Below are 24,799 nucleotides of genomic sequence, written 5' to 3'. Positions count from 1 at the left end.
GTAATCAAATGGGGAAACTGATGCCCAGAAAAAAGTAAGTGATCTATGAAAGGCCACAGACCCATCTTATGACATGTGAAAAAAATCGGAGCAAATACATGATGATAGATAATTTACTACTAAATTATGAGGTCTAACGGCCAAGGCACAGCTGATCAAAGGAGACATTCACTGGGCTAGCATCTTCAAGTCACAGGCTTGGTAGAGAGTAAACAGGTGCAGAGTCCATCACATTCCTGGCATTCTGCCCACCACACCAGTCACAGTCTGAGAGGGCTCCCTGGAAGGTCAGGGGAAGACGGCCCCAACCTCCTTCCACCCCACCCACTTCTGACACCGGGCAGCCTACACCATTAACAGCCATGAGAGGCAGTAGATTGTTTTATTCTATCTCCCCACAAGACTTTGGGAGCTTTGTCAAGATACCCACGCCAGGTGTGTAAGGCTGGGTGGGACAAGGTGAGGCAAGCTGGGTGCCAGGGGCTGACCCGACATTTGTGTTACCCTGAGAATGAGTACCTGAGTGCCTCCTTCGAGTCTGTGCTCTAGTCGCCTCTCCTGCCTCACCCTAGTCCTGGACCCGATAGTGTGGATATTTGTGAAAACCATCTGATTTGTGTGAGGAAGTGAAAAAAAAATTGCTGCTGCTGGTCTCCAATGATCAGGGAAGGTTTCATGGAGAAGGGGGTATTTTGCTCAAAGGATGGCTAGGGCTTGGACAATAGCAAACAGAGATTGAGGGCAGGCTGTAATATTTAGCTTAGCAAGCACTGGCTACATGCTCAGCCTGGTGTCAGGGACTTTCACGTACATTTCCTTACCAGTTATCACGAGAGCCCTGTGGGTGAGGAATATGGCCATTCTACAGATCAGGAAACTGAGTCTCAGAAAGGGCAACCCCTTTAGAGTCCTGCCAACTAGATTTCAAGTCATGTTTATTTGACCCCAAAGCCTACTCTATTTCTCTTGTATCATTTTGCTGTGAGGTGAAACATTATAGAGCTGGGAAGGAGTGTCGGAAGGGTAGAGGTGGGGAGGAGGACAGGGCATGTGGACCAAGGTCCCACAGGGGCCGTGCCAGAGCGAGGCCACCTGATCCCTCCTCATACACGGTGTTCTCTCTCAATGGAGCACATTATAAAAAGATGAAATTATGACTATAATTATTTTAAGAAAATGTTTATCAGTACCCAAAGTGTTTATCTTATTATACAATACTTAAACTGCCTTTCTCCCTAATGCATTTGGAAGAGGCAAAATCAGATCGTTAATTGTGCTTAGGAAACCAACCAGTTTTCATTCACCATTATCCAAATCTTGCCTATTTTTCTGAATCATTTAACCTGGAACTCTTTGCCTTTTACATTTAAATATAGTCAACCAAGCCACAATAATGAAAACAAACTGGTAAAACAAATACTCTCTGTGAGATGTAAAAATGGCCTGTCGTCTCAAACCACAGATCGGAAGCTTTGACTGGCAGGTAGGTGTTAAAGTCTACACTGATACACTATGGGAAAGTGAATGATAATTTTTATTATCAATGTCATTTGATAGACACTTTCCAAATGTGAGCTCCATGTGGGAAAGGCAAAGTGGAGAAAGACCAAGCAATCCAAGATCTTGTTTTCTATATAAAAATGTTATAAGACTTCTCCATTCCCCTGTGGTAAAACGGGGGAAATGCCCCATCCACCTCATAAAGTGCTTGTAAACTAAACAAGCTAATACAGGTAACAAAGTGCTTAGGATGGTGCGTGGTACTTGGTAAGTTCCATGTCAGCATCTGCTATTTTATCAGGCCAAACAGGGGCAGCATGACCCTCCAGACCTGATTTACCAGTCTTCTCTGTAGTCAGCCCAGAGGAGCTTTGGGGCAGCCACGGGAGCACAGCCCATGTTTCTCACCTGCAAACCAGCGAGCCTGAGGGCTAACGAGTTGATTTCTAGATCTTTTAAGGTTAAAGCATAGTCTTGAATGCTTGGCCTCCAAATATATTCTGACTGGCCCATCCCAAGATTAGAATTTATTAGGACTCTTTAAACACATGCACCCTGGACATCCCTCTCTTTCCTTTTTTTTAAAAGAGAAAATGGCCACACCTTGTTCAGGACACTTCAACTTACCCAGCAGTGTGAAGGTCTTCTGAGTCTCTACCATGTCTGCTCTGTCATTCACACCCTCAATGACAGTACTGCCTCCCATTCTTGTGTAATTAAATTCCTCTGCACTCCCTGAAATCAAAAGATTGTTAATGTCTGTGACACATACATTTGTACATATGTGTTTATCAGAAGCAAGGCAGGAAGCTCACACGTAATGCGCTGTGGTAAGCACCTAACACACAGGAATCCATTTATTCCTTAGAATTCTACGTTACAGACACAGAAGCCAAGGCTCCGAAAAGTGAGGCAGGGCAAGAATTTAAACACGGGCATGACTACAAAGCTCATGGTGTTTGTTCCTGTATCTAACCATTTTATACAGCTTTACTGGGGTTTATTGAACACAGAATAAACTCTACATGTTTAAGATGTGTAATTTGATGAGTTTTGATATAGTATACCTTGACAAAATCACCACCACAATCAAGAGGATAACCATTTGCACACCTAATATTTGAATAGTAGGTGACTGTGACCCTTCAGAAGGCTCTTCCGCATTCGCTACTCACATTCTGTGACAGGCATAGGTATTATCTTTATGTGAGATGTGAAGAAATTTACTGGACAATTCTATCTACCAATATAGCACAGACAACCAAGAGAGGAAAGCTGTGACAGCACAGGAGTCCACTGTTTGTGCTAAAGGACAAAGAGTTCTGCTGTCCCTGCAGCATAATTAGTCAGAACTATAAATAATAATGACCTTGAGTCATCAAGGAAGCTCAAATTATGACAGAGGTACTCCGTCTCAGAAGACAAGGAAATATGTCTTACATGTTGGAAAAACGGCTACCCAAGGAAGTTCAGGTAAAGAAAAGCATAGGGGTTTACAGTACCAAGTCCCAGTGGTCAGGAGGCCTTATTCAGGTAGTTCTGGCTGCATGATCATGAACACCCATGAGCTTTGAAAAAATCCCTGGAGTTGAAGGTCTCCACCCTGCCCCTCCATGTATCTCCTTAGTTAGATGCATCAGTTCCACCCCTAAACCCAAGGATTTATGTCTTGGAACAGAATATTTCTTTAAGTGATACTACTCTAAGAAGAAATCAACCTAGAATTTAATCCCCTACATAAAAGGGACAGATACTTCCATACATCGCCACCACGTACCCAATTTAAGATGTTTAAATTCCGACTGATGCGCAGATGCACAGAGCTGGTAAAAAATGTGGTAATTTCGTTCATTTTCTGACTGTAAAATAAAGAAAAATCCTGAAGTTATGGCAACCCTTTACAGTAAAAACATGAGGTTTTCAGGGAATGGGTCTTAGATGGCTAACGTGGACTGACAATTCTGCTCTCACAGACACCAACACTTACATGGGTTTCTTCTCTGGTTGATAAGTCTGTGAGCAACTTGCTGCCCTCTGCTGGCTCACTGGCAGAGGGAGAGCTGCTGGCTCATGATTGCCTTCCAGACAAGGACCCCAGAGAAAATGCTAGTAAATGAAAACACTCTGCGAAGTGAGAATAATGTAATTTGTACTAGGTGAAATTTTTGTTTTGAGAGAGAGAGAGAGAGAGTGAGAGAAAGAGCTAGCAGCGGGCAGGGGCAGAGAGAGAGAGGGAGAGAGAGACAATCCCAAGCAGGCTGCATGCTCAGCCTGATGCAGGGCTCAATCCCATGACCCTGGGATTATGACCTGAGCTGAAATCAAGAGTCAGATGCCCAACAGACTGAGCCACCCAGGTGCCCCTGAACTAGTTGAAAATTTTAAGAAACATCCTGCGATATAAGGCTTACTGTTACTCTCCTGGGCCAAAACTAGGAGAATTTTCTCCACTTTACTGACGGAAGGCTCTTTCTCCTAACTCCCCACCCCCCACCCCACTAGCTGTAAGCCCATTCCCTTCCTGACAGAAAAGCCAGTCTAACATCTTTGTCTGTTTCAAGCAGTTTCTGTGTTCTAGAAAGAGAAACTTGATTGTTAAACACTAAGGATCTTTTAAATGCCCCAAAATTAAAAATCATAATTCTTCCCTTTGGTGGAGTCATATCATTCCACTGATATCGCATCTATCCAGCAATTTTTTGTTTTTAAGAAACAGAAAAAAAATAAGCCAAAATACAAATGAAAGACAGGAAACTCTATTCTTCAAGTCACAAAGCAATGTAGGCTGTCTAATGAGTATGTAAGTGTAAACAGTACTTTAAGAGTTGGGAAAAAGGAAACTTAACTGATATTTTTATACTTACTTGAAAGACAACTCTGGATTTCTCCAGCAGGTAAGTTCTCATGTTGGCTCCTATAATCTGATTTCTCTCATCAAAACTGATTTCTGTGTATTTCCCAAACCGACTACTGTTGTCATTGCGGGTGGTCTTGGCATTTCCAACAGCCTACAAAACAGAGAACCCTCAATAATGTTAAAAAGATCTTTGCTTAATAAAATCCAATCCTGTATGCTGGGAGAAGGTCTGTTTAGCAGAGGAAGGTTGGGGGGGGCGGGTGAGGGAAGCAGCCCAAAGCTCAGAGGGGACATGACACATCCTCTACCTGCCATTCAAGGCTCTCCTCCATCTTGCTAGGAGACACTGAGCAGGATTAGAACGAGCACAGGTTCTGATGTTTCATGGTTCCTAGGCTCCTGTTTTTGCTGTCTGTGTAATGCTAGAAAAATGATTTCATCTTTCCAAGTCTGGATTTCTTACCTGTAACACGGGAATAATACGCAGCTTGCGGAGTTGGGAGGATCACCACATCCATGCCCCAAATATTATAGATGCTCAATTAAAAGAACACATCATTCAAACTTTATTTCTTTCCCTATCTCTTACCACTTCTCTACCCAGACCTTCCACTCAACCAAAAAACTGCCCTCTCCCATTCTTTCCATATTCTAGGCATGACTTTTGCTTTTTATTTCTACTCTTGAATTCTGTCTCTTCTCTGCCCATCCCCTCCCCCTTCCTGAGCATTTTCCATCTGGAAGTACCCTTCTCATGCACACATACTGTACTTCCTGCCCAGGTCATCATGCTTTCTGACAACACATATTTACTGAGCACCTGCTATGCGCCACGTCCTTGGGTGACAAAGGTGAACCAAGAAGACATGGTCCTGCCTTCGTGGAGCTTATAATCTAGTGGGTGAGACCAACCTTAAACAAATAATCACACAAATTTACCCACTGGGCAGTACCTCTGGACAACTTTTCTACTGCTACCTTAGATTGTGGTTTATGTTTCCATTGATTTTTTTTAAGTTTATTTATTTTAAGAGAGACAGAGACAGCTTGAGTAGGGGAGGGGCAGAAAGAGGGAGAGAGAGAATCTGAAGCAGGCTCCACGCTGTCAGTGCAGCTGCCAACATAGGGCTCAAACTCATAAACCATAAGATCATGACCTGAGTTGAAGTTGAACGTTTAACTGAGTGAGCCACCCAGGCGTCCCTGCATTTAACTTTAAATGTGTTTATGTTAGAGGAGTCTTTCAACTTGGGGACTGGGGCTTATTCTTTTCCATTACTTCCTATATTATCTGGTACAGGGGCTTAAACAAAATAGGCCTGATAAACACTGATGATTTTGATTTGAGAAAACAGGGAGAGAGGTCTAGGAATCTAATGATCTTAATTTTTTGCAATGCTTCCAAATAAATTTAAATCAGTCCTTTTCCCACTTTGCAAAGCAGTCAGAGCTGGCCTTTGATCATCTCCTGAGCCTTTGCGATGACCCTTCTTTCTTAAGGGCTGTCTCCTTGCTCCTGGGTGCCATGAGGACTGGTCTTGTTCACACTGCTCTCCCAGTCAGAGTTGGGCTGGTGGATCAGCTCTCAGAGAGGGAAGCAGAAGAGCCTTGATATGTGGCATTTGCCAATTTATAAAGTGCAAATATTCCCACCGTGACTGATGTTGAACTATCAAAATTTTAATAGTCAGCTTACCAAAAAATTTCTGAATATTTAACAATCAGCTCATGAAACTTGGGGTCATTGGCTGAAGAACACCAGTGGTCTCAGTGCACCAGTGGTGTCTGTGGTCAAGGAAATTTCCTTTGGTATATAAATATAGACACAGGACTCCTGAAATCTGATTTCTAGCCCAGCAGGTTGAGGAGAGAGCCTTAGCAGGGTAGTCTCTTCTTCAAGCTCCTTCGAATCCTATCAGAGAACAGACTTTCTGGCCCTCACTTCTATGGTCTTTAAAGCTGAGGGATTCAGGTTAGCCAGGGAAACATATACACAACCAATCCACTTCTCCATTATTGCACATTGCTGCCTGTGACCCCACTCCCCACCTCCCACAGGGTACACACCTCAGTTATGGGGTTCGATGCCAGAACCTTGTCCTCCACATGGGCGTTACTGCTGGACTTGCTGACGGTGGCGAAGTATCTCATGGCGTAGCGAGCAGACACTGTCTTTCCAGCACCTGACTCCCCACTTACAATTATTGACTGATTTTTATTGTTTCTAAAGCAAGTAAATGAAAGGATTTTTTAGATACTGGTTTTTTCCTATTAAAAAGGTAATATATACTCAGTAAGAAAAACACAGACAAGGGGAGAGAAGGTAAACTTTGTTTCATTACTCTAAGGTAACTACTTTTTAACATTCCAGTGAATTCCCTTCTAGTCTTTTTTTCTATGTGATCAAGCTAAACTTTGTTTCTTGCCCTGTCCCCCATGTTGAGGGTCCCCCAAGACCCTCTCAGGTCAGTGACCCACCAGGAGGACTCACAGGACTCAGCACACAGTCATGTTCATGGCTAAGATTCATCACACCAAAAGGCTAACTCTGCAAAGAAGAAAGGCACATGGGGCCAAGTCCAGAGGAAGCTGAGTGTGAATCCTTAATTACTACAGCAATGAATTATGACAAGACATGGGAAGTGCTGTCTACCACGAAGCTCTTTAGAGATTCAGTGGCCAGGGTTTGTACTGGGGGCTGGTCACATAGGCAGAGCATGTACCAAAATTCCAGATGCCCTGAAGGAAGGCAGGTGCTCAGCATGAACCACATCATCTACACAGTCAAGGTACAATGAACCTCTCTCCTCAATTGGATAATGGTGGGGAATTTCCTAAAATCCAAGTTCCCAGAGGCTAGCCCTATACCAACCTTGCAAGCAGGCCTCTAAAGAAAGCCATCTTGGGCCCAGGTCAACTCCTCTGTATCCTCACATAAACATAAAACATTTTAAAAGCATTATTTGGAGAGCAATTATTCAAAATATGCTTGGGAACATAGGTGCTCAGTAAGCCCACATGCTGGAGATCTTTAAAAAGGTATTCAACTTGGGGGTGCCTGCGTGGCTCAGTCAGTTAAGTGTCCGACCTCAGCTCAAGTCATGATCTCATGGCTTGAGAGTTTGAGCCCTGAGTTGGTTTCTGTGCTGACAGTTCAGAGCCTGAAGCCTGCTTCAGATTCTGTGTCTCCCTCTCTCTCTGTTCCTCCCACATTCATGCTCTGTCTCTCTCTCAAAAATAAACAAACATTAAAAAAAATTTTTTTTTAATGTATTCAACTTCTTGCATCATAAGGTGATAGCAGGACTGTGCTATAAAGCTGTTCTATGTATCCAGCACTGCTTATAGATACAAGGCACTCCATGAATATAAGGATCCTCATTTAAGCCTCACAAAAATCCTATGCCACATGTATCTATTTTTATGGAATGGTACAACAATGACTCAGAAAGGTAAGGTGACTTGACCCAGGGCAGAGCACCTCCCTGTGAATGCTGGGAGCACCTCAGAGATGGAGTTCCTGCCCAAAAGAGCAAGACCCTGAGGAGATCAGTGATGGACACCTACAGTCCCCCGCCGGATAGAAATGGAGCCGGGCTTAGTAAAGCTGAGCTTTTCTGACTCCCAGGTTAGTATCAGCAAGTCCAGTACAAACCTACCTTACGTTCAGTTCTATCACATTTAGACAGACAGGCCTCCAGAGAAAATGGACTTTTCAAGTTGAAACTGGCTCAGCCCGATAGCTCCAGTGAGCTCATACTGTTGACGTACAGGAGCAGCCCTGGCCCATCAGGCTATGAGCCATGGACCTTAATTGCAGAGTGCCTGGAAGACTTATAGGGAGCCAGGGCAAATCCTAGAACCACGGGTGTTTTTCAGTTTGGAGGAAATTTGCTGTAGCAGAGACCAAGGTAACTGGTTATTAACTGGTGAATCTCTATCCAACATTCCTCCTCCCCTCCTTCTTAGAGACTATGCCCCAATTTTCAGTGGGAACACTGCTGTGCATATGAAAGACTACCTATTCCAACCTTACTTGCCGCCAGGAATGGCCCTGTGAATAGGTCCTAGACGAGCTGTGAGCAGAAGTCTTTGTGGGGCTTCTGGGAAGTCTCTTTAACCAGGAGGGGCACATACTTCCCCTCTGACACTCTGGTGCCAACAATATGGAGGAGATGGCTAAGTATTAGCTTGCCTTCAGGATGAGGGTCTCACTCCACGGACAGAAGATCTAAAAGGCATCCAGTCCCTGATGACTGGGAGAGGTGCCATGCGAGTTGTAAAATGCCCACCAACCTTCTTGGTAGGAGAGAACCACACACACCACCATTATTTTTTCCTGATTATAAGCAGTGGAACGTAGAATGGGTACTCTCTGAGTGTCTGGCTCACAGCTGGAAGACACTAAAGCTGAGGAAACTCAGATGGTTGCCTAGATTATGTAGGGTCCAGATTCTGTGCCTCAGGTTTCCATTTATGAAATGAGGGCAATGATGGTGGCTCAACTGACTTCACAGGGGTGTTGCAAGACTTAAAGGAGACCACTGTCCGGAGAGTTCTTTTCAAACTGTAAAAGGATCAGCAAAGATAAGATGGTGTTTCTATTCTTCATTCATACCTCAAAAAATTTTTTTTCATGTTTATTTATTTTTTGAGAGGGAGAGAAAGCAAGTGGGGTAGGGCCAGAGAGAGAGGGAGACACAGAAACAGAAGCAGGACCCAGGCTCCGAGCTGACCACACAGAGCCCGATGTGGGGCATGAACTCACGGACCACGAGATTATGACCTAAGCCGAAGCTGGACCCTCAGCCGACTGAGCCACCCAGGTGCCCCTCTATTCTTCATACTTTACAGATGAGGACATTGAAGCTGAAAGAGGATAAAACTCCAAAGCTCTTACATCTAAAACCTGTGCTCATCCATCATAACTTTTTGCTGGGCTAGATGGGGAATAAAGCTTAAACATCTCACAGTGGAGAATAAATCAATATTCCTCCAACGAAACACAGTGCAAGAGAAGCATCTGCTTTTCCCAGATTGGTAGGTTTGACCTTTGACTACTTAGAAGGAAGAAAAACCAGGAAACTCAGTCTAGACAGGTTCCACATACAATCATTTGTTACTCATTAGTCTGCTCTACCAAGTGCCCTCACTCTCTGGTCGCATGGTCACCTTTAATGAGACCACACCAGATGTCTCCCCTCCACTGTGAGGGCCCAGCAAATGCAGGAGTGTTGGGAGAGTAAGAGGAAGTCCCACCCAGTAAGCGGCTACCTGGCCATCTGCTTGTACGCCTCTTCAGCCACAGCAAATATATGTGGGTCCATATCGCCCATGTTCTGCCCGCTGTAGGCATGGATGATGGCATCTCCGTAGATTGGCAACTGCTTGTAAGGATTCATAGCCACCAAAATGATTCCTGGGGAAAGATGCCAGATGCAACGCTGAGGTTCTGACTGTCACCCATTTCTCCAGGTTCTCTGGAGTAAGCCCAGATCCACCAGTTATTAAACCTGCCATGTGACTTTGGGCAGATCACTTAATGCTCCGAATCTCAGTTGCCTACAGATGCCACCCACACTTCTGGGCTACTCTCAGAGTTGGATGAGATGACGGATGGGAATGCCCTAAAACTGAAAGGTTTTGTAATTCTCAGTGTAAATATATGATAACATCGTTGCCCCAAGTAAGTCATAAACGTATCAAATCCAATGAGAAACTCAAACACAAGCTTTACCCAGATATATTTTTCTGGGAAGTCTGATATCAATTCTTGATGAAGATTCTCCCCACCTGTAGACACTTCTGTTTACAACAGACTCTTGGAGATCAAACCTCTGTGCTTGTTAGATAGAAATCTGGGCAAAGGTGTAGCTGTGAGTACACATTTTGGCAGAAGTCAACATTTCTAACATAAACACGATATAAAATGTCCTCAGGACACCCTAGACAGCAAGCACCGTGTTTCTGGGTCATTCCTGCTCTCCTAGAATCACTCTCCTTACCACTGTAGGTGTAAATGAGTTTGGATTCTGCAAAGCGGATTCTGAGATTGTGAAGCACCGCAGGTTCGTGGAGATAGCTGAGGGCTGTGAGGTCATTCTCACCCACGAGGATGTCAGGATTCCGAAGTGGAGGCAGAGATTCTGGATCAATGGAATAATCCAGCTCCTATGGACAAAGATGAAATTAAAGTTCAAGAAGTAAAATATCCTTGGTGTTTCTATTGAACTCTAGTCCTCTGTCCTATCTACCATGTGTTTGGAGTGGTCCCTGACACTCTGAAAAACAAACCTATGTGTAGCAATGAGAAAATAATCTCCACGGCTGACTCTTGGAAAGTGGGAGCCAGGGGACGAAGGTATTGGACATGGGCCCTGGGGTAAGTCACTTGCTCTTTCTGGGCCCCTCTTCTCCCATCTGTGAGAAGACTGGCTGGACCAGACCAGGGGTCCTCAGAGCTATAGAACCTCACTGAAGCTTCCATGAGACATACAGGAAAGCCATGTGGGCAGGGACCTGGGCACACCATCCTCATTGCTATCACAGGCTCCACTTGTATGCAGTTTAGATGTTGAGAGCCACCCAAGTTTTTGTCTGAAAACAGGGTTCTGCTGGGTGGTGAGAAGTGTCTGAAGGAGCCCATGTGAGTGGTGGTGACTCTTTGAGAAGACCCATGTGCTTGTAACTCCTGTCTGAGGGCTCATGCCCCCCTTAAAAGGCTGCCTGTTCCCATTACCCTCAGCCCTGGGCAGAGTAACTTGCTGGGGATGGTCTCTTGTCTGGCAGACTTCACCTAGCATTCCCAAAATAGGTGCCTGAGTAGAAGGGAGAGGTTAGCAAGCCTAGTGGTGCTGACACCACAGACAACTGGGCTCCAAATGGCAGAGAATCATGGGACCTTATGACCACCTGTTCTAACTTCCTTTACGTTCATTTCACAGCTTGGGGAAGTGACTTGATCAAGGTTATCCAGCAAGCTTGTTTTCCTTCCACTTTCCCAGGCCGCCTTCTTTCTGATACCTGGTCTTGAACCAGCTCCACAAAGTGACCTGGCTGTCCCCTTGCAAGTGCCCACTATGCACACCCTATGCCATGTAGTCAGCACTCCTCAAAACTGTCTTCCAAGGAGGGCATGAGTACCCTAATTAACAGCTAAGGAGACAGCTTCAAAGAGTTTAAGCTCCTTGTCCAAGGTCACACAGTATGGATATGTTTGGCTCTGAAGCATGTGTCCTAATGCCTCCTATCAATGCTGAGAGGATTTGGTTTGTTGTTGGTTGGTCTGTTTGGAGAGCAGCTCAGGGCAATCTAGGCCAACTATATTGGATCATGACAGCTGCCTGCTCCATTTTCAGTGCAAATATATTCGTGGACCTGCCCCCAGCAGAATATTGTTTTTCCCTGTTTTATTGAGAAATAATTGACATATATCACTGTAAAATTTTAAGGTATAAACCATAATGGTTTGTTTTACATATACTATGATTACCACAGAAGGTTCAGCTCACATCCATCATTTCATAAAGATGTAATAATAAAGGGAGAAAAGAAAAAAATCTCATTGTGATGAGAACTCTCAAGATTTAGTTTAATTTTCCTAGCAGTGTAGCCACAGTCATCATGTTGCACATTACACTCCTGGAACTTATCTTGTAACTGGATGTTTGTATCCTTTTTTTTTTTTTTTATTCTGAGGTGGGGAGGGGGGAGAGTGAGAGAGAGAGAAGAGAAGAGGAGTGGGGAGAGAGAGAGAGGGAGAGAGGGAGAGAGAGAGAGGGAGAGGGAGAGGGAGAGGGAGAGGGAGAGGGAGAGGGAGAGGGAGAGGGAGAGGGAGAGGGAGGGAGGGAGGAGAGGGGGAGAGAGGGGGAGAGAGGGGGAGAGAGGGGGAGAGAGGGGGAGAGAGGGGGAGAGAGGGGGAGAGAGGGGGAGAGAGGGGGAGAGAGGGGGAGAGAGGGGGAGAGAGGGGGAGAGAGGGGGAGAGAGAGGGGAGAGAGAGAGAGAGAGAGAGAGAGAGAGAGAGAGAGAGAGAGAGAGAGAGAGAGAGAATCCCAAGCAGGCTCCGCGCTGTCAGTGCAGAGCCCAATGCAGGGCTTGAACTCACAAACTGTAGACCATGATTTGAGCTGAAACCAAGAGTCAGATGCTTAACTGACTGAGCCACTCAGGTGCTGCATATATACAATTTATTTATCCATTCATCTGTTGATGAACAATTAGGTTGTTTCCACATCTTGATTATTGTGAATAATGCTCTATAAACATGAGGGTGCAGCTATCTTTTTGAGTTAGTGTTTCTGTTTCCTTTAGATATATTCCCAGAAGTGGAACAGCTGGATCATATGGTAGCTCTGTTTAAAAATTTTTGAGGGTGACTGGGTAGTTCAGTGGGTTGAGCATCTGACTTGATTTCAGTTCAGGTCATGATCTCATGGTTCATGGGATTGAGCCCCATCTTGAGCTCAGAGACTTCTCGGGATTCTCTCTCTCTCCCCCTCCTCGACTCATGCTCTCTCTGTGTCTCAAAATAAATAAACTTAAAAAAAAATTTTTTTGAGGGTTCTCCATACTGGTTTTCATAGTGACTGTTCAATTTACAATTCCACTAGCAGTACACAGGTCTCCCTTTTCTCCACATCCACACCGGCATTTGTTATTTTGTCCTTCTCTTAAATATTGAGAGAGAGAGAGAGAGAGAGAGAGAGAGAGAGAGAGAGAATGAATGGGGGAGGGGCAGAGAGAGGGATAAAGAGAGAATCCCAAGCAGGCTCCACACTGTCAGTGCAGAGCCTGATGCAGGGTTCGATCCCATGAATTGTGAAATCATTACCTGAGCTGAAATCAAGAGTCGGATGCTTAACCGACTGAGCCACCAAGGCGTCTTGGGACTTTCTGTCCTTTTGATGATGGCCATTCTAATAGGAGTGAGGTGATATTCATGGTGGTTTTGAATTGCATTTCCCTAAGAACTAGGAATGTCAAAAATCCTTCCAAGTGTCTGCTGGCCATCTGTAAAAATCTTTTTCAGAAAATTGTCTGTTCGGGTCCTTTGCCCTTCTTTGATGAGTATTGTTTTCATTTTTGATGTTGTTTGTTTTTGTTTTTGCTTTTGAGTTGTAAAAATTATTTATATATTTTGGATATTACTCCCTTATCAGATATATGGTTTGCAAATACTTTTTCCCCTTCTGTAGGTTGTCTTTTCACTTTGTGGACAACTTTTTTTTTTTTTAAATTTTTTTTTTCAACGTTTATTTATTTTTTTTTGGGACAGAGAGAGACATAGCATGAACGGGGGAGGGGCAGAGAGAGAGGGAGACACAGAATCGGAAACAGGCTCCAGGCTCTGAGCCATCATCCCAGAGCCTGACGCGGGGCTCGAACTCACGGACCGCGAGATGGTGACCTGGCTGAAGTCAGACGCTTAACCGACTGCGCCACCCAGGCGCCCCTGTGGACAACTTCTTTTGATGTGCAGAAGCCTTTTACTTTGATGTAGTCACATCTACTTATTTTTTATTTTGTTGCTTGTGCTCTGGGTGTCAAATCCAAAAAAAAATCACAAAGTCCTATGGCAAGGAGCTTTATTCCTATGTTTTCTTTTAGGAGTGTTGTGGTTTAGGGGTCTTACATTTAAGTCGTTAATCCATGTTGAATTAATTTTTGTGACTGGTATAAGACAGGAGTTCAGTTAAGCAGAATATTCTTAATCTATAGACTTTTATTTTGAGAGTAAAATAAATTGTTGCTCATACATAACTTCTTTCCTTGAGTTCTTCTGTTATCTGTTTTAAATTAACAACCTCCTTTTCTAGTTCAGCCCGTGTGTGTGCGCACGTGCACGCACGCGTGCGTGTGTGTTATGTATGAGAGACAGAGAGAGAAAATCAAGAGAGTCATTGGGGGGAGGGGAGAAAACATAAAGAACATTAGATTAACAGTTGAAGGCAGAGGTGACATTTTCCTACACAAAGCAGGCTTTGTAAAGCTAAGGAGCTATCTGGCCACCTGCCCACTTACCTGCCTCTCGTGGGCTGGGGTTCAGAGCCAGGAATGTCGCTACCTGAAGCCCTGCTGACTTCACTAAAGCTGCAAACTGCCACTGCAGCTGCAGTCTGAGATTTTTCTCCGCGGAGACACCTGATCCCTAATGAGAACCTAGAGTGCGTGCAGGAAGTGCTCCACAAGGCTGCAAAGAGCTACTGGTGGGGAAGGGTTGGCTAAATGGAAGTAGCAGTGTCCTCTCTGTCTCTCTCCAGTGGTCCGCACACATGGATCATTTCGTTTGATCTTCAGCAACCCTGTGAGGTCCTGCTATTATTAACTCCAATTTGCATATGAGGAAAGCTAGAGGCTAAGGGTCATAAACTTAGCAAGTGGCCTTCACAGGCTTTGAATCCAGATAGTATGTTTCTTGAGGAAGTGTCTTTAGTTGCTCTGCTCATCTTCCCACCTGGGATCTCAGGAGATAACTCCCAAATCCAGGACAGTCTGATTGGAAATAGAGTGCCCTGTTTGTCTGTTTTTTTTTTTTTATGTTTATTTATTTTTGAGAGAAAGAGAGCACAAGCGAGGGAGGGGAAGAAAGAGGGGGACAGAGGATCTGAAGCAGGCTCTGCGTGGACAGCAGTGAGCCTCATGCAGGGCTCAAACTCACGAACCAAGAGATCATGACCTGAGCCGAAGTTGGATGCTCAACTGACTGAGCCACCCAGATGTCCCAAGAGTGTCCTGTTTCTACAGAGACCATGTGCATGACTCAAAAATTCTAGCATTTTAATATTCATATGATATTCCCCGGACCAACTCTGACATCCAAATGGAACATGAATACTTTGTCTAGCTCTGCATCCAGAGAGTTGACTCATGCTAGCTATGGATCCAGTGGGATGTCATTATGGCTATGGGGGCAAAGGACAGCTCATGATACTTAAAGGAGTGGTAAAATCTGCAGAAGCTGTTAATCAAAAGACACATCCAGCCTTCGAGAGGGCCTGATCACAGGTACACTGCAGCACAGGAACCACCACTGACATGATCCTTTGCCACACCAGCACTGACAGGCTCTTCACAACGTCACACAAAGCTGGGCATTCCTATCCTCTTGTCCCTTCTCCCGTCAGTTCCCTAATCACCCTGCCACACGCCGTCCTGGAGCTCCCAATTCTTACCTGTTTCTATCCAACCACCTACAGATGGACTTTCCCTCCTTCTGTTCTCCTCTCACCCCTCCCTCTCCCTTCCTGCTTTCTCTCTCCTTCCTCTACTTCTCTTCCTCTTCCCATCTTGAGGTTTTTCTCTACTGGTTGATGCCTTAGGCTCCAACCACTTTTCTTCAAGTTTCTCATCTTTGCCCAGTGTCTATGCTGAGACCCATGAAACCAAAATGGTGAAGTACTGGGGTGCATGGGTGGCCCAGTTGATTGAGCGTCCGACTTCAGCTCAGGTCATGATCTCACGGTTTATGAGTTTCAGCCCCAATGGGGCTCTCTGCTGTCAGTGCAGAGCTCACTTCAGATCCTCTGTCCTCCTGTCTCTGCCCCTACCCTGCTTGTGCACATGCTCTTTCTCTCCCTCTCAAAAATAAACATTTAAACAAAACGGCAAATCACTTTCCAGTGTTCTCCCAGCCATGCTGGATGCCCAGGTATGCAGCACAGGGCACTTGATGCCTTCATTAGGGCAGTGTGTGGGGTGGGGGGGTGCGGTACAAATAGTGGACCCACAGCACCAGCCGGCCACTCTGGATGACCCCCCATGTGCCCTCTCCCAGGCTCCTCCCACAGGGGCTGTGCCCCCTCCACATACATCCCAGTTACCCTTCATACATTGTGGCAGCCACAGCCAGCAAGGACCCTCACCGTTCCATCCTCCAGCAAAAGTCGCAGGACTTTGTCACCAACTTTGTAGTCCTTTGCTATTTCAGCAGACTTCCAAACTTCTTCAGGATCAGGAATCCATACCCTGTTGTACTGACCAACAGAATGAAACAGGCTTAATTTCAGAACTTGGAAAACAAAAACACAGATCATTAGATAATTAGACTCAGGGATATTTCTGTCTACTCAGTTCCTTCATTAGGAATATTTTACCTAATTTTTGTTTATGAAGTAATCTTTAGTATGTCTACAGTGCACCAGGCCTAGCTGCTTCCTTTCATAGGCAACGGAATTCCCAAAGCCTCCTAAATACTCCTGGGAAACTAAAAGCCTGGGAATGGAAGGGAAATCACGAGTCCCTTAACGGGAAGCTCTGGGCACTATCTGTAAGAGTTGGAGCAGAGGGATTTGGTTCACCATGGATCGGCTGAGAGGCTGTGGGCTAGACACTTAACTTCTTATACTGCGTTCTTCTCATCCACAAAATGGGAACAGTCCCTACTTCACAGGTTTGCTGCCAGGTTAAGTTAGACTGTGTCATTGAAAGCACTCTGCCAGATGCTATGAAGTGTGGTTACAGCAGTGTTATTTCAGCACTGGTTGGTAGAAGCCAAGTATTCCCGCTGCGGCAAGTGTAGAAATCCAGATGTAGCTGTGGGGGCACCTGGCTCAGTGCTGGTGGATAAGTCTTTAGGCAGAACCACACTGCTATGTACTGGATCACGTCCCCCCACCCCTGAGCTCACCACAAATTCTTATGTTGAAGCCCTAATCTCCAATGTGACTGAATTTGGAGACAGGGTCTGTAAGAGGGGGTGAAAGTTAAATGAGGTTATAAGGCGCTCATCTGATGATGGGATAAGTGTCCTTGTAAGAAGAGACACCAGAGAGCTCACATGCATGCTCTCTCTCCACCTGCATGCACTAAAAAAGGCCATGGGAGTACACGGTGAGAAGCAGCTGTCTGCACCCTTGGACTTCTCAGCCTCCAGAACTGTGAGAAAATGGGCATCTGTTGTTTAAGCGCCAAGTCCATGGCATACTGTTAGGCAGCCCTAGCAACTAACCCACATGTCTAATATTCACACTGGCACACTGATGAGGGGCCGTGTCTCTCTCCAGAACTCACCAAGACACCTGAATGCTGCTCAAGATGAAGATGAGGTGGCTGCCATGTTTATAGACTGCAGCTGTCATAGGTCCATGATTAATTCCTTTCTCTCCCCTCTGCAGTAATCACCCGGACCCCACATCTCACACTCTACTGCAGTGGGCCATTCCTCTGTTTGCTCGTCCATTCATTCACTCGCTCATTTACTAAACACTTGCTAAGCATCTATTATGTATATGTGCTGAGTTACTCGGAGGGAAAGGCATTCCCTCTTAGTCAGCATGGTCTCCCTACTAACCCAGCCGATCTCTAACCTGGAGCTGCATGTGTGCATATGTGTATATTTACATCTCTTTGCTCATCAGGCCCGTGGTCTACTGGTGCCTGGTGACCATGAGTAAATATTCCTTTCTGTTGAGAGATTGTACCTTCAGGAGTTTTCAGTCACAAAAAGATTCTGAGCAATAAAATTATGACATTTTAACTTTCCTTATTATAGTTCTATGTATTTTCTACAAGTTGCATGTATTACTCTTAGAATAAACAATCTTTAAAAGCAAATGTCAATATATATGTCCACAAAAAAAACTTGAATATAAATGTTCATAGTAGCTTTATTCATAATAACCCAAAACTGGAAACAGACTAGATGTCCATTAATAGGAGAATGAGTTAAAAGACAAACAAAACTGTGGTATATTCATACAATGGAATACTACTTACCAATGAAAAGAATCAACTACTGATATAAGCAAGAACATGAATGAATCTCCAAAACATTAGGTTGAATCACAGAAACATTACACAAATGAGTATGTTATGTATGAATCCCCCCTCTTTTTTTTTTCAGAGAGAGTGAGCTTGAGCACGTTAGCACAAGTGGTGGAGGGGCAGAGGGAGAGAGAAAATCTTAAACAGGCTCTACGCCCAGCCTGGAGCCTGATGTGGGGCTCAATCTCACAACTGTGAGTGAGATCATGACCTGAGATGAAATCAAGAGTCGGATGCTTAACCCACTGAGTCACCCAGGCACCTCCATGTATGAATCCCTTTAAATCAAGTGCTAGAACAGGTAAAACTAATGTAAGGTGGGGAAAACATAGGAACAGCAATTGCCTCTGGGAGTAGGTAGGGCTGGGGAGTGAGTGGGAAGGCTCTCATGGGAATGTTCTGGGGGTGATGGCAACATTCTATACCTTGAAAGGGTTTGGGTTACATGGGTGGTCAGCACTTTTCAAACACCACTGAACACAGACGTGAGACTGGTGTTTCACTATCTGAAAATTTTACACAAAGAACCAAACAAATATGAAACTCTTAACAATAGACATACTAAAATATTTAGGAGGACACGTAGCGATGTAAGCAGTTTACTCTAAGATGCTTTAAAAAATAAGACGGCCAAGGGCTGGAGAGAAGCATAGACATGTAATACAACAAATATGGTAAAATATTCATGGTAGAATCTAGGTGGTAGGACAGATGTCCGCTATAAAGTCCCTTTGACTTCACTGTATACTGAAATTTTTCATATGCTGTTGGAGGAAATAAAGAAAAGTATAAAACAAGTTTCAGAGTGCCAGTACTAGACTAGGAGCGAGTTGATTAAGGAGCACGGGTGTTTATCTATTAGTTAATATGAACTGACTTACTTAAGCAAAGAAAAATATATATTTCATTGGCTGGGTATCAATCATGAGTCCCTAAGTCATTTGGGTTGTTTTAATTCTTGATAGGTAGCCGAGAGAGAGGTATGGGTAAGATTTCAGACACAGAGACAGAGAAAATGGAAGAACGACCTAGAGGGCAATGATACACAGTTAGGTATACATGTCCATGCAGGTAGGTGGATAGAAGCCTCATAATCACACTCACACCCACTCCACACATACTTGTTGCCATGGGCTACCATGTTCTACTTCAGTCTGCTATCAAAAACATTTATTGCTCAAAAAGAATGAAATCTTGCCATTTGCAACTACATGGATGGAACTAGAGGGTATTAGGCTAAGCGAAATTAGTCAGAGGAAGACAAATATCATATGACTTCACTCATATGAGGATTTTAAGATGCAAAACAGATGAACATAAGGGAAGGGAAGAAAAATTATAGAAAAACAAGGAGGAGGACAAAACATAAGAGACTCAAATATGGAGAACAAACAAAGGGTTACTAGTGGGGTTGTGGGAGGGGGGATGGTCTAAATGGGTAAGGGGCATTAAGGAATCTACTCCTGAAATCACTGTTGCACTATATGCTAACTAACTTGGATGTAAATTTAAAAAATAAATTAAGTAAAAATTAAAAAAAAACATTTATTGCTAATCTCATAAAGCTGAAATCATTAATGGAATATCCCAATATATCATGAAGTGGCATGACAGAATTTTAGGTCCTAGATTTAGGGTCCTGGGAGATCGTCTGCTCCAGGTTGTCTGTCATAGTTCTTTTTAAAGCTGAAGAAAGCTGACTTCAAATGAAATGGTGGCGGCCTGCTCTGTGAAACAGGTGAAAGTAGAGGCATTCTGAGGAGGATCCCAGTTGGGGGCTACAGCTGAGATCCCTGAGATCCTCCCACAGAAGCCAGGAGTTCTGAGAAGTAATGTTAAGGTCACCAAAGCCAATCCAAGCCTTTTGTTTTACTGACCCCAAAGATGTCAGCAGCTCATCAAACACCACACAAAGTCTCAAAAGCCAGGATTCCATGGAGCCAGGGCCTGCAAATCCTACTTTGAACTGCTTGTTAATTAAATAAGTCTGGCTTTGAAAATAATCTTGAACTCTCAACACGCAACCATCTACTTGAGAGCACACAGGCTGGTTTGTTTCAGCTCAAAGCAGAATTCAATGGTAGGCAGTATTAGGATATGTATGGAACTGAAAGCTGGCTTCTTTTGAGGGGTGGTGCATACAAACGGCCTCCTCAGCCCCGACTCTCCAGGCCACCCACACCTTCCAGGCCTGGTGCCTCTGCCAGCAATGCTGCCAGTCACCTAGGGCCGTGCAGCTGCAACCCAGCCTGGTAAGTAAACATGACAAAGTTTATCCAGTTGCATGTCAGTTACACCCATTGGGTCCCTCCCTCCTTCCTCACATTCCTCGACCCACAAGGCAGTGCTTCAACCGGGAGGAAGAGTTCGCTTTGCAGAATTTAGACAAACAAACGCAGTCTGTGCAAACAGTGTGACTAGCTCTCATGTGATTTCCCCGGTGTGACTCGTTCCTGTGGAGCAGGAGCCTCCGGACTCAGACTGCCTGCCAAGCCCTCAAGGGACGGGCCTGCAGGGGGGGCCACGGAGCAGAGGTACCTGCCTCCCACACCCTCCCACAAAGGGAATTTGTGCGAATACCCTCCCACAAAGGGAAATCGTGCTGTACCTTTATTTCCAAGCCAAGGGAGCCTCAACAATGAGGCAAAGTCTTAGGAGCGTGACCCTTAGGAAGTGATTTGTCTTCAGGAATATCCAAATACCCCACCCTACATGTTCAGATGAGAGAAGAGGGCATCTTCTCATGTTGCCTGCCTATTTGAAGGCATCAACTGATGTCAGCCACAGAAAGGGCTTGAGAACTTTACAGGAAATAGGGAATACCACACATTTCCTTCCTAGCAGCTCTCTGGACTGGGAGAGAGTCTCCACTTTCCCAGTCAGCCAGGCCAGGGCAGTGATATTATGCTCCCTCCGCTGCCCCTCCCTCACCCCTCCAGGCCCTTCCCAGGCTCCCTAGCCTCCCCTCCGTCTCCCAGTGTCCTTCCTAGCCCCTCTTCCTGACAGGCTTTCTCTAGAGAGTGTCCTCCATTCCCATGATTTCAGGGACTGCCCTGGCACCTGTGCACGTGAGACCTCCAGCCCAGATCTCTCCACAGGTCTAGACCACATGTCCAGTGGTCTCCCAAACATCAGCCCCTAAATGTCCTTGGACACTCATAAATTCTAACCTCTAATGACCATTATGTCTATCCCAGTTCTCTTGTCCCTCAAATCAAAAGCTTGGGACAGTGCTGGGTTCCCTTCCCTCCCTCCACCCTCAACAACCAAATGGTTATCAGGTGCTGGAAAGCCTACATCTTAAACAAGTCTCACCTATCTGTCCCATTCATCCCACTGCCATGGCCATCAATCAGCTCCCCCTCCCCCAATCCCACCCCCACCAATCTTCTCTTGACAGATGTCACAGTCTGCTGAGTGCTTCCTCAACCAGGTAAAGCACCAGGTTTCTGTGGTCATACAGATTCCCTCACCTGCACCTGAATCACAATTTCCATGGGTGGGCCCCGGCAAGATGAAAGCTTTAAAATTCCCGCCCCCAATCCCTTATAGATTTTGATGACCAGCCAGACCTTGGAAGCCACTGTCCTAGCCAGTTTTCCTCCTCAGGCTTCCTTGCCTCTTCAGTCCACCCTCTGCCAGCTGCCACCCAATCCACTAGCAGTTTCTAGAACATGCCAAGCTCTTCCTTGGCTCTGTTCCTTCCATCCCCGGTGCCACTCCTCCTCTCCTGGCCAGTGAGCAAACTAAGATTCAGCTCACAACTCCTCTCCTTGGTGGCACTTTCCCTATTGCTCTCCACCCCAGGCAGGATTGAATGCTTCCTCTTTAGAGTTCTCCCTGTCCCTTCCCAGAGGGACACAGAGGTTTTGAGGTAACTTTCCACCCCCCTCACTGGCATTTGAGCTTTAAGAGCCTTGTCTTTGTATCCTGGAGCCCAACACAGTAACTTCCCCACAGCCAGCATTCCATAAACATCTAATGAACAAAATATTCAAATTCCCAGTTTAGTTGCACCAATTAAAGACAAAACTTGGTATTTTAGTCTTTATATACTTTTTTTTTTACTCTTTTGAAGTACCCATATATAATACAATGGATACCTCTAATTTTCTAGAGTTATTAATGATACATAGAAGTCTAAAAGCTTCTTACATTGGCCAAATGGAAAGCCATTAAACTGAACTTTGACTTTATTTTAGACAGAGATCTTAAACTGCTAGTCAAGACACTTCTCACCTTGCACATCTGAGTTCTAGCAAAACTTCCTTGCAGATGTCTTGTGAGTTCCTTATTCACAAGCAAGAGTAGTAAGTGACTGAAGGGTAATATAATTTGTGAATCTGTGGCTAAAACCAGGTATAACCTGAGTCCCAATTAATGAGCCAGAACAATTTAAGAAATATCTCTAGAGGCATGCCATAGAGTTCTCTGCCTCACTGCCCACTTACCACTTTGCCCAATATCTTAGATGAAAAAACCATACTCACGTATAGCAAATATACAACTATAAAGTGGATGGACTTCCCATGAGTCCTCTGTGTGAATGGGAAGAAGGTCAGCTCCCTTGAAGAGGAGGAAGATGGTAAAGGTGGTTGAACCATAGTTGTGCTAGTGGGAGGTATTAGGAACAGAAGCTTTTGGGACGCCTGGGTGGCTCCGTCAGTTAAGCGTTCAACTTTGGCTCGGGTCACGATCTCGCAGTCTGTGGGTTCGAGGCCCATGTCAGGCTCTGTGCTGAAAGTTCGGAGCCTAGAGTCTGCTTTGGATTCTGTGTCTTCCCCTCCCTCTCTGCCCCTCCCCTGCTCATGCACGCTCTCTCTCAAAAATAAATAAACATTAAAAAAAAAAAAAAAAAAGAACAGAGGCTTTTAATCCTGCCTCCTCCTCCACTTCTATGTGATCTTAGGCAATTTACCTAACCTGAGCCATTTGTAAAATTGGTATAACAACATCTACCCATATCACTGCTTATTAAAATTAAACCATGAAAGATGGTATATAAAGTTCTGAGGATGGCATCTGGCACAGAAGAAGTGCTCCATGATTGCAAGATACAAGTAACCATCATTATCTTCTTCAGGCCCACAGCTCTCTCTGAAAGCAGAAAAACTCATTCATGCATGCGCGCACACATTAAATGTTGCTTAAGCCCCACTGTTCCCTGTTCTCTGGAAACTCTTGGTCAGTGGGGGAGACAGTTAATGAGTGTTGACAAATCAACATGCAAGGTGTCCAGAGGAGCTGGCTGTAAATATTTCTCAGAAAAGACACTGCTCAAATTGAATTTGGAAGGTGAAGCGCTACTGAACAAAGCAGTTATTTTAAGCACAGGGAGTCTTGCAAGCCAAGGCATAGAGTGCTGACCAGCAGCAGGAATGCACCAAGGGATGGCCGGAAATTTGCAGAGTGAGCTGAGGTAGGAGTGGGCAGGCAGTGGGGAGATGCAGAGGTGGAACCTTGTGGCTGGTCAGTGAGTCTGAAAGTGACAGGGGCCTCCAGAGAGGTTCCAACAGTGAATGGCCAAACCGGTTTTTCTCAGCGAGATTTTAAATCATGGAACTTCTGGGTCAAATGCTCTCAACATTTCCAGGGCATGTTGCCAATAGCTTTTGAAAGAGATGGGTCATTTTACACTTCATCCCGGCAGCTACTGCTACTCTCACCACACTTCCTCCCAGGAGTCCCCGCTTTCTCAGAACCTCTCTTCCTATGCTCCCCTACCAGCTCTCCCATCTCCTCCCTGTGATGGCTCCATCTTGGGCCCCTCTGAATAGTTGTATTTCCCAGTGTCCTGTCTTGGCTCTCGTCTCACCCTGGGCAAGGCTCTCACTCCCTGGGCTTCAACTACTACCTCTGGGCAGAAGACTCTTGGCCCAACCTCTCCACCAACCTCTAACCTCCCAGAGCACTGGCCCCTAGAAACTCCTTCACCACCTCAATTGTTGCAGGGACAAATTCTGCCTCCTGACTTTCATAAGATCTCCTCCTCCTGCTGTGCCTGTGTCAACGGCACCCCCTGCTCTCATCATCCAGACTCTGACCTCTACAGTCATCTTTGACCTCTCCCTCTCCCCAGTCCAGTCTTATCATCACCTACCTCCACAGCCTCCCTGGATTGTGTCTCCTTTTGCCCTGTCCAATACTGCAGCCTGAATTCTTTCCCGGACACTTAAGATGACCTGAGAATTCAGCTATCGGAGTGTCATGGGCATTGCCAGTGTACCCAAATTCCTAAAACACAGCCCTTGATCCTATCTTCTCCCACTCAAAATCTTCACCGGAGTATAAAGCCCTGATCTAATTCTTGGGCACAACCCTCCCCTTCTCAGCTCTATCACCCAGTAGGCTCCTCCATGCCTTTAGGGCTTCAGCAGATTGAATTATTTGACCTTTCTCATTTCTCACTAATTCGAAAACTCCTTGAGAGGAAAGACTATCCTTTAAAAAAAGTCTTTCTAACCTCCCCCAAGCACAATGTTTCATGTACAGAAAGTGCTAAATAAATGTTTTAGGGGAGATAATATGCCTGTCTTCAAGGCATGGCAGGAAGGGAGATTAGACGGGGGATAGGCAGGTAACAGCAGTGTATATAGTGAATGAATGAGGTAGCCTGGAGATCATGGATGGGTGTGGCTGTCACACAGGGGTTCCTGAATGGACAGTCCACACATCACCCTG

General features: G+C 45.1%; 1 protein-coding gene across 2 annotated transcripts in view; it reads right to left on the bottom strand.

Moving 5' to 3' along the window:
• The window catches only part of MYO5C (myosin VC), a 105,259-nt gene that overhangs the window by 77,710 nt on the left and 2,750 nt on the right, over positions 1-24,799 (bottom strand). The window contains exons 2-8 of one of the 2 annotated variants that reach the window (XM_019832406.3): positions 16,219-16,329; positions 10,363-10,528; positions 9,632-9,776; positions 6,425-6,581; positions 4,365-4,508; positions 3,278-3,359; positions 2,128-2,235 (exon numbers count right to left, since the gene is read on the bottom strand). In XM_019832406.3, the coding sequence (XP_019687965.1) occupies positions 2,128-2,235; positions 3,278-3,359; positions 4,365-4,508; positions 6,425-6,581; positions 9,632-9,776; positions 10,363-10,528; positions 16,219-16,329 (913 nt within the window). Of the gene's footprint in view, positions 1-2,127; positions 2,236-3,277; positions 3,360-4,364; positions 4,509-4,665; positions 5,415-6,424; positions 6,582-9,631; positions 9,777-10,362; positions 10,529-16,218; positions 16,330-24,799 lie in introns of those variants that run through there. The other variant, XM_019832407.3, reaches the window with a different exon arrangement.

This window comes from Felis catus, chromosome B3 (genome assembly GCF_018350175.1).
Source record: "Felis catus isolate Fca126 chromosome B3, F.catus_Fca126_mat1.0, whole genome shotgun sequence".
Taxonomy (NCBI): domain Eukaryota; kingdom Metazoa; phylum Chordata; class Mammalia; order Carnivora; family Felidae; genus Felis; species Felis catus.
Note: the sequence above shows the minus strand (reverse complement) of the source record. Positions and strands in the feature narration are given on the sequence as shown.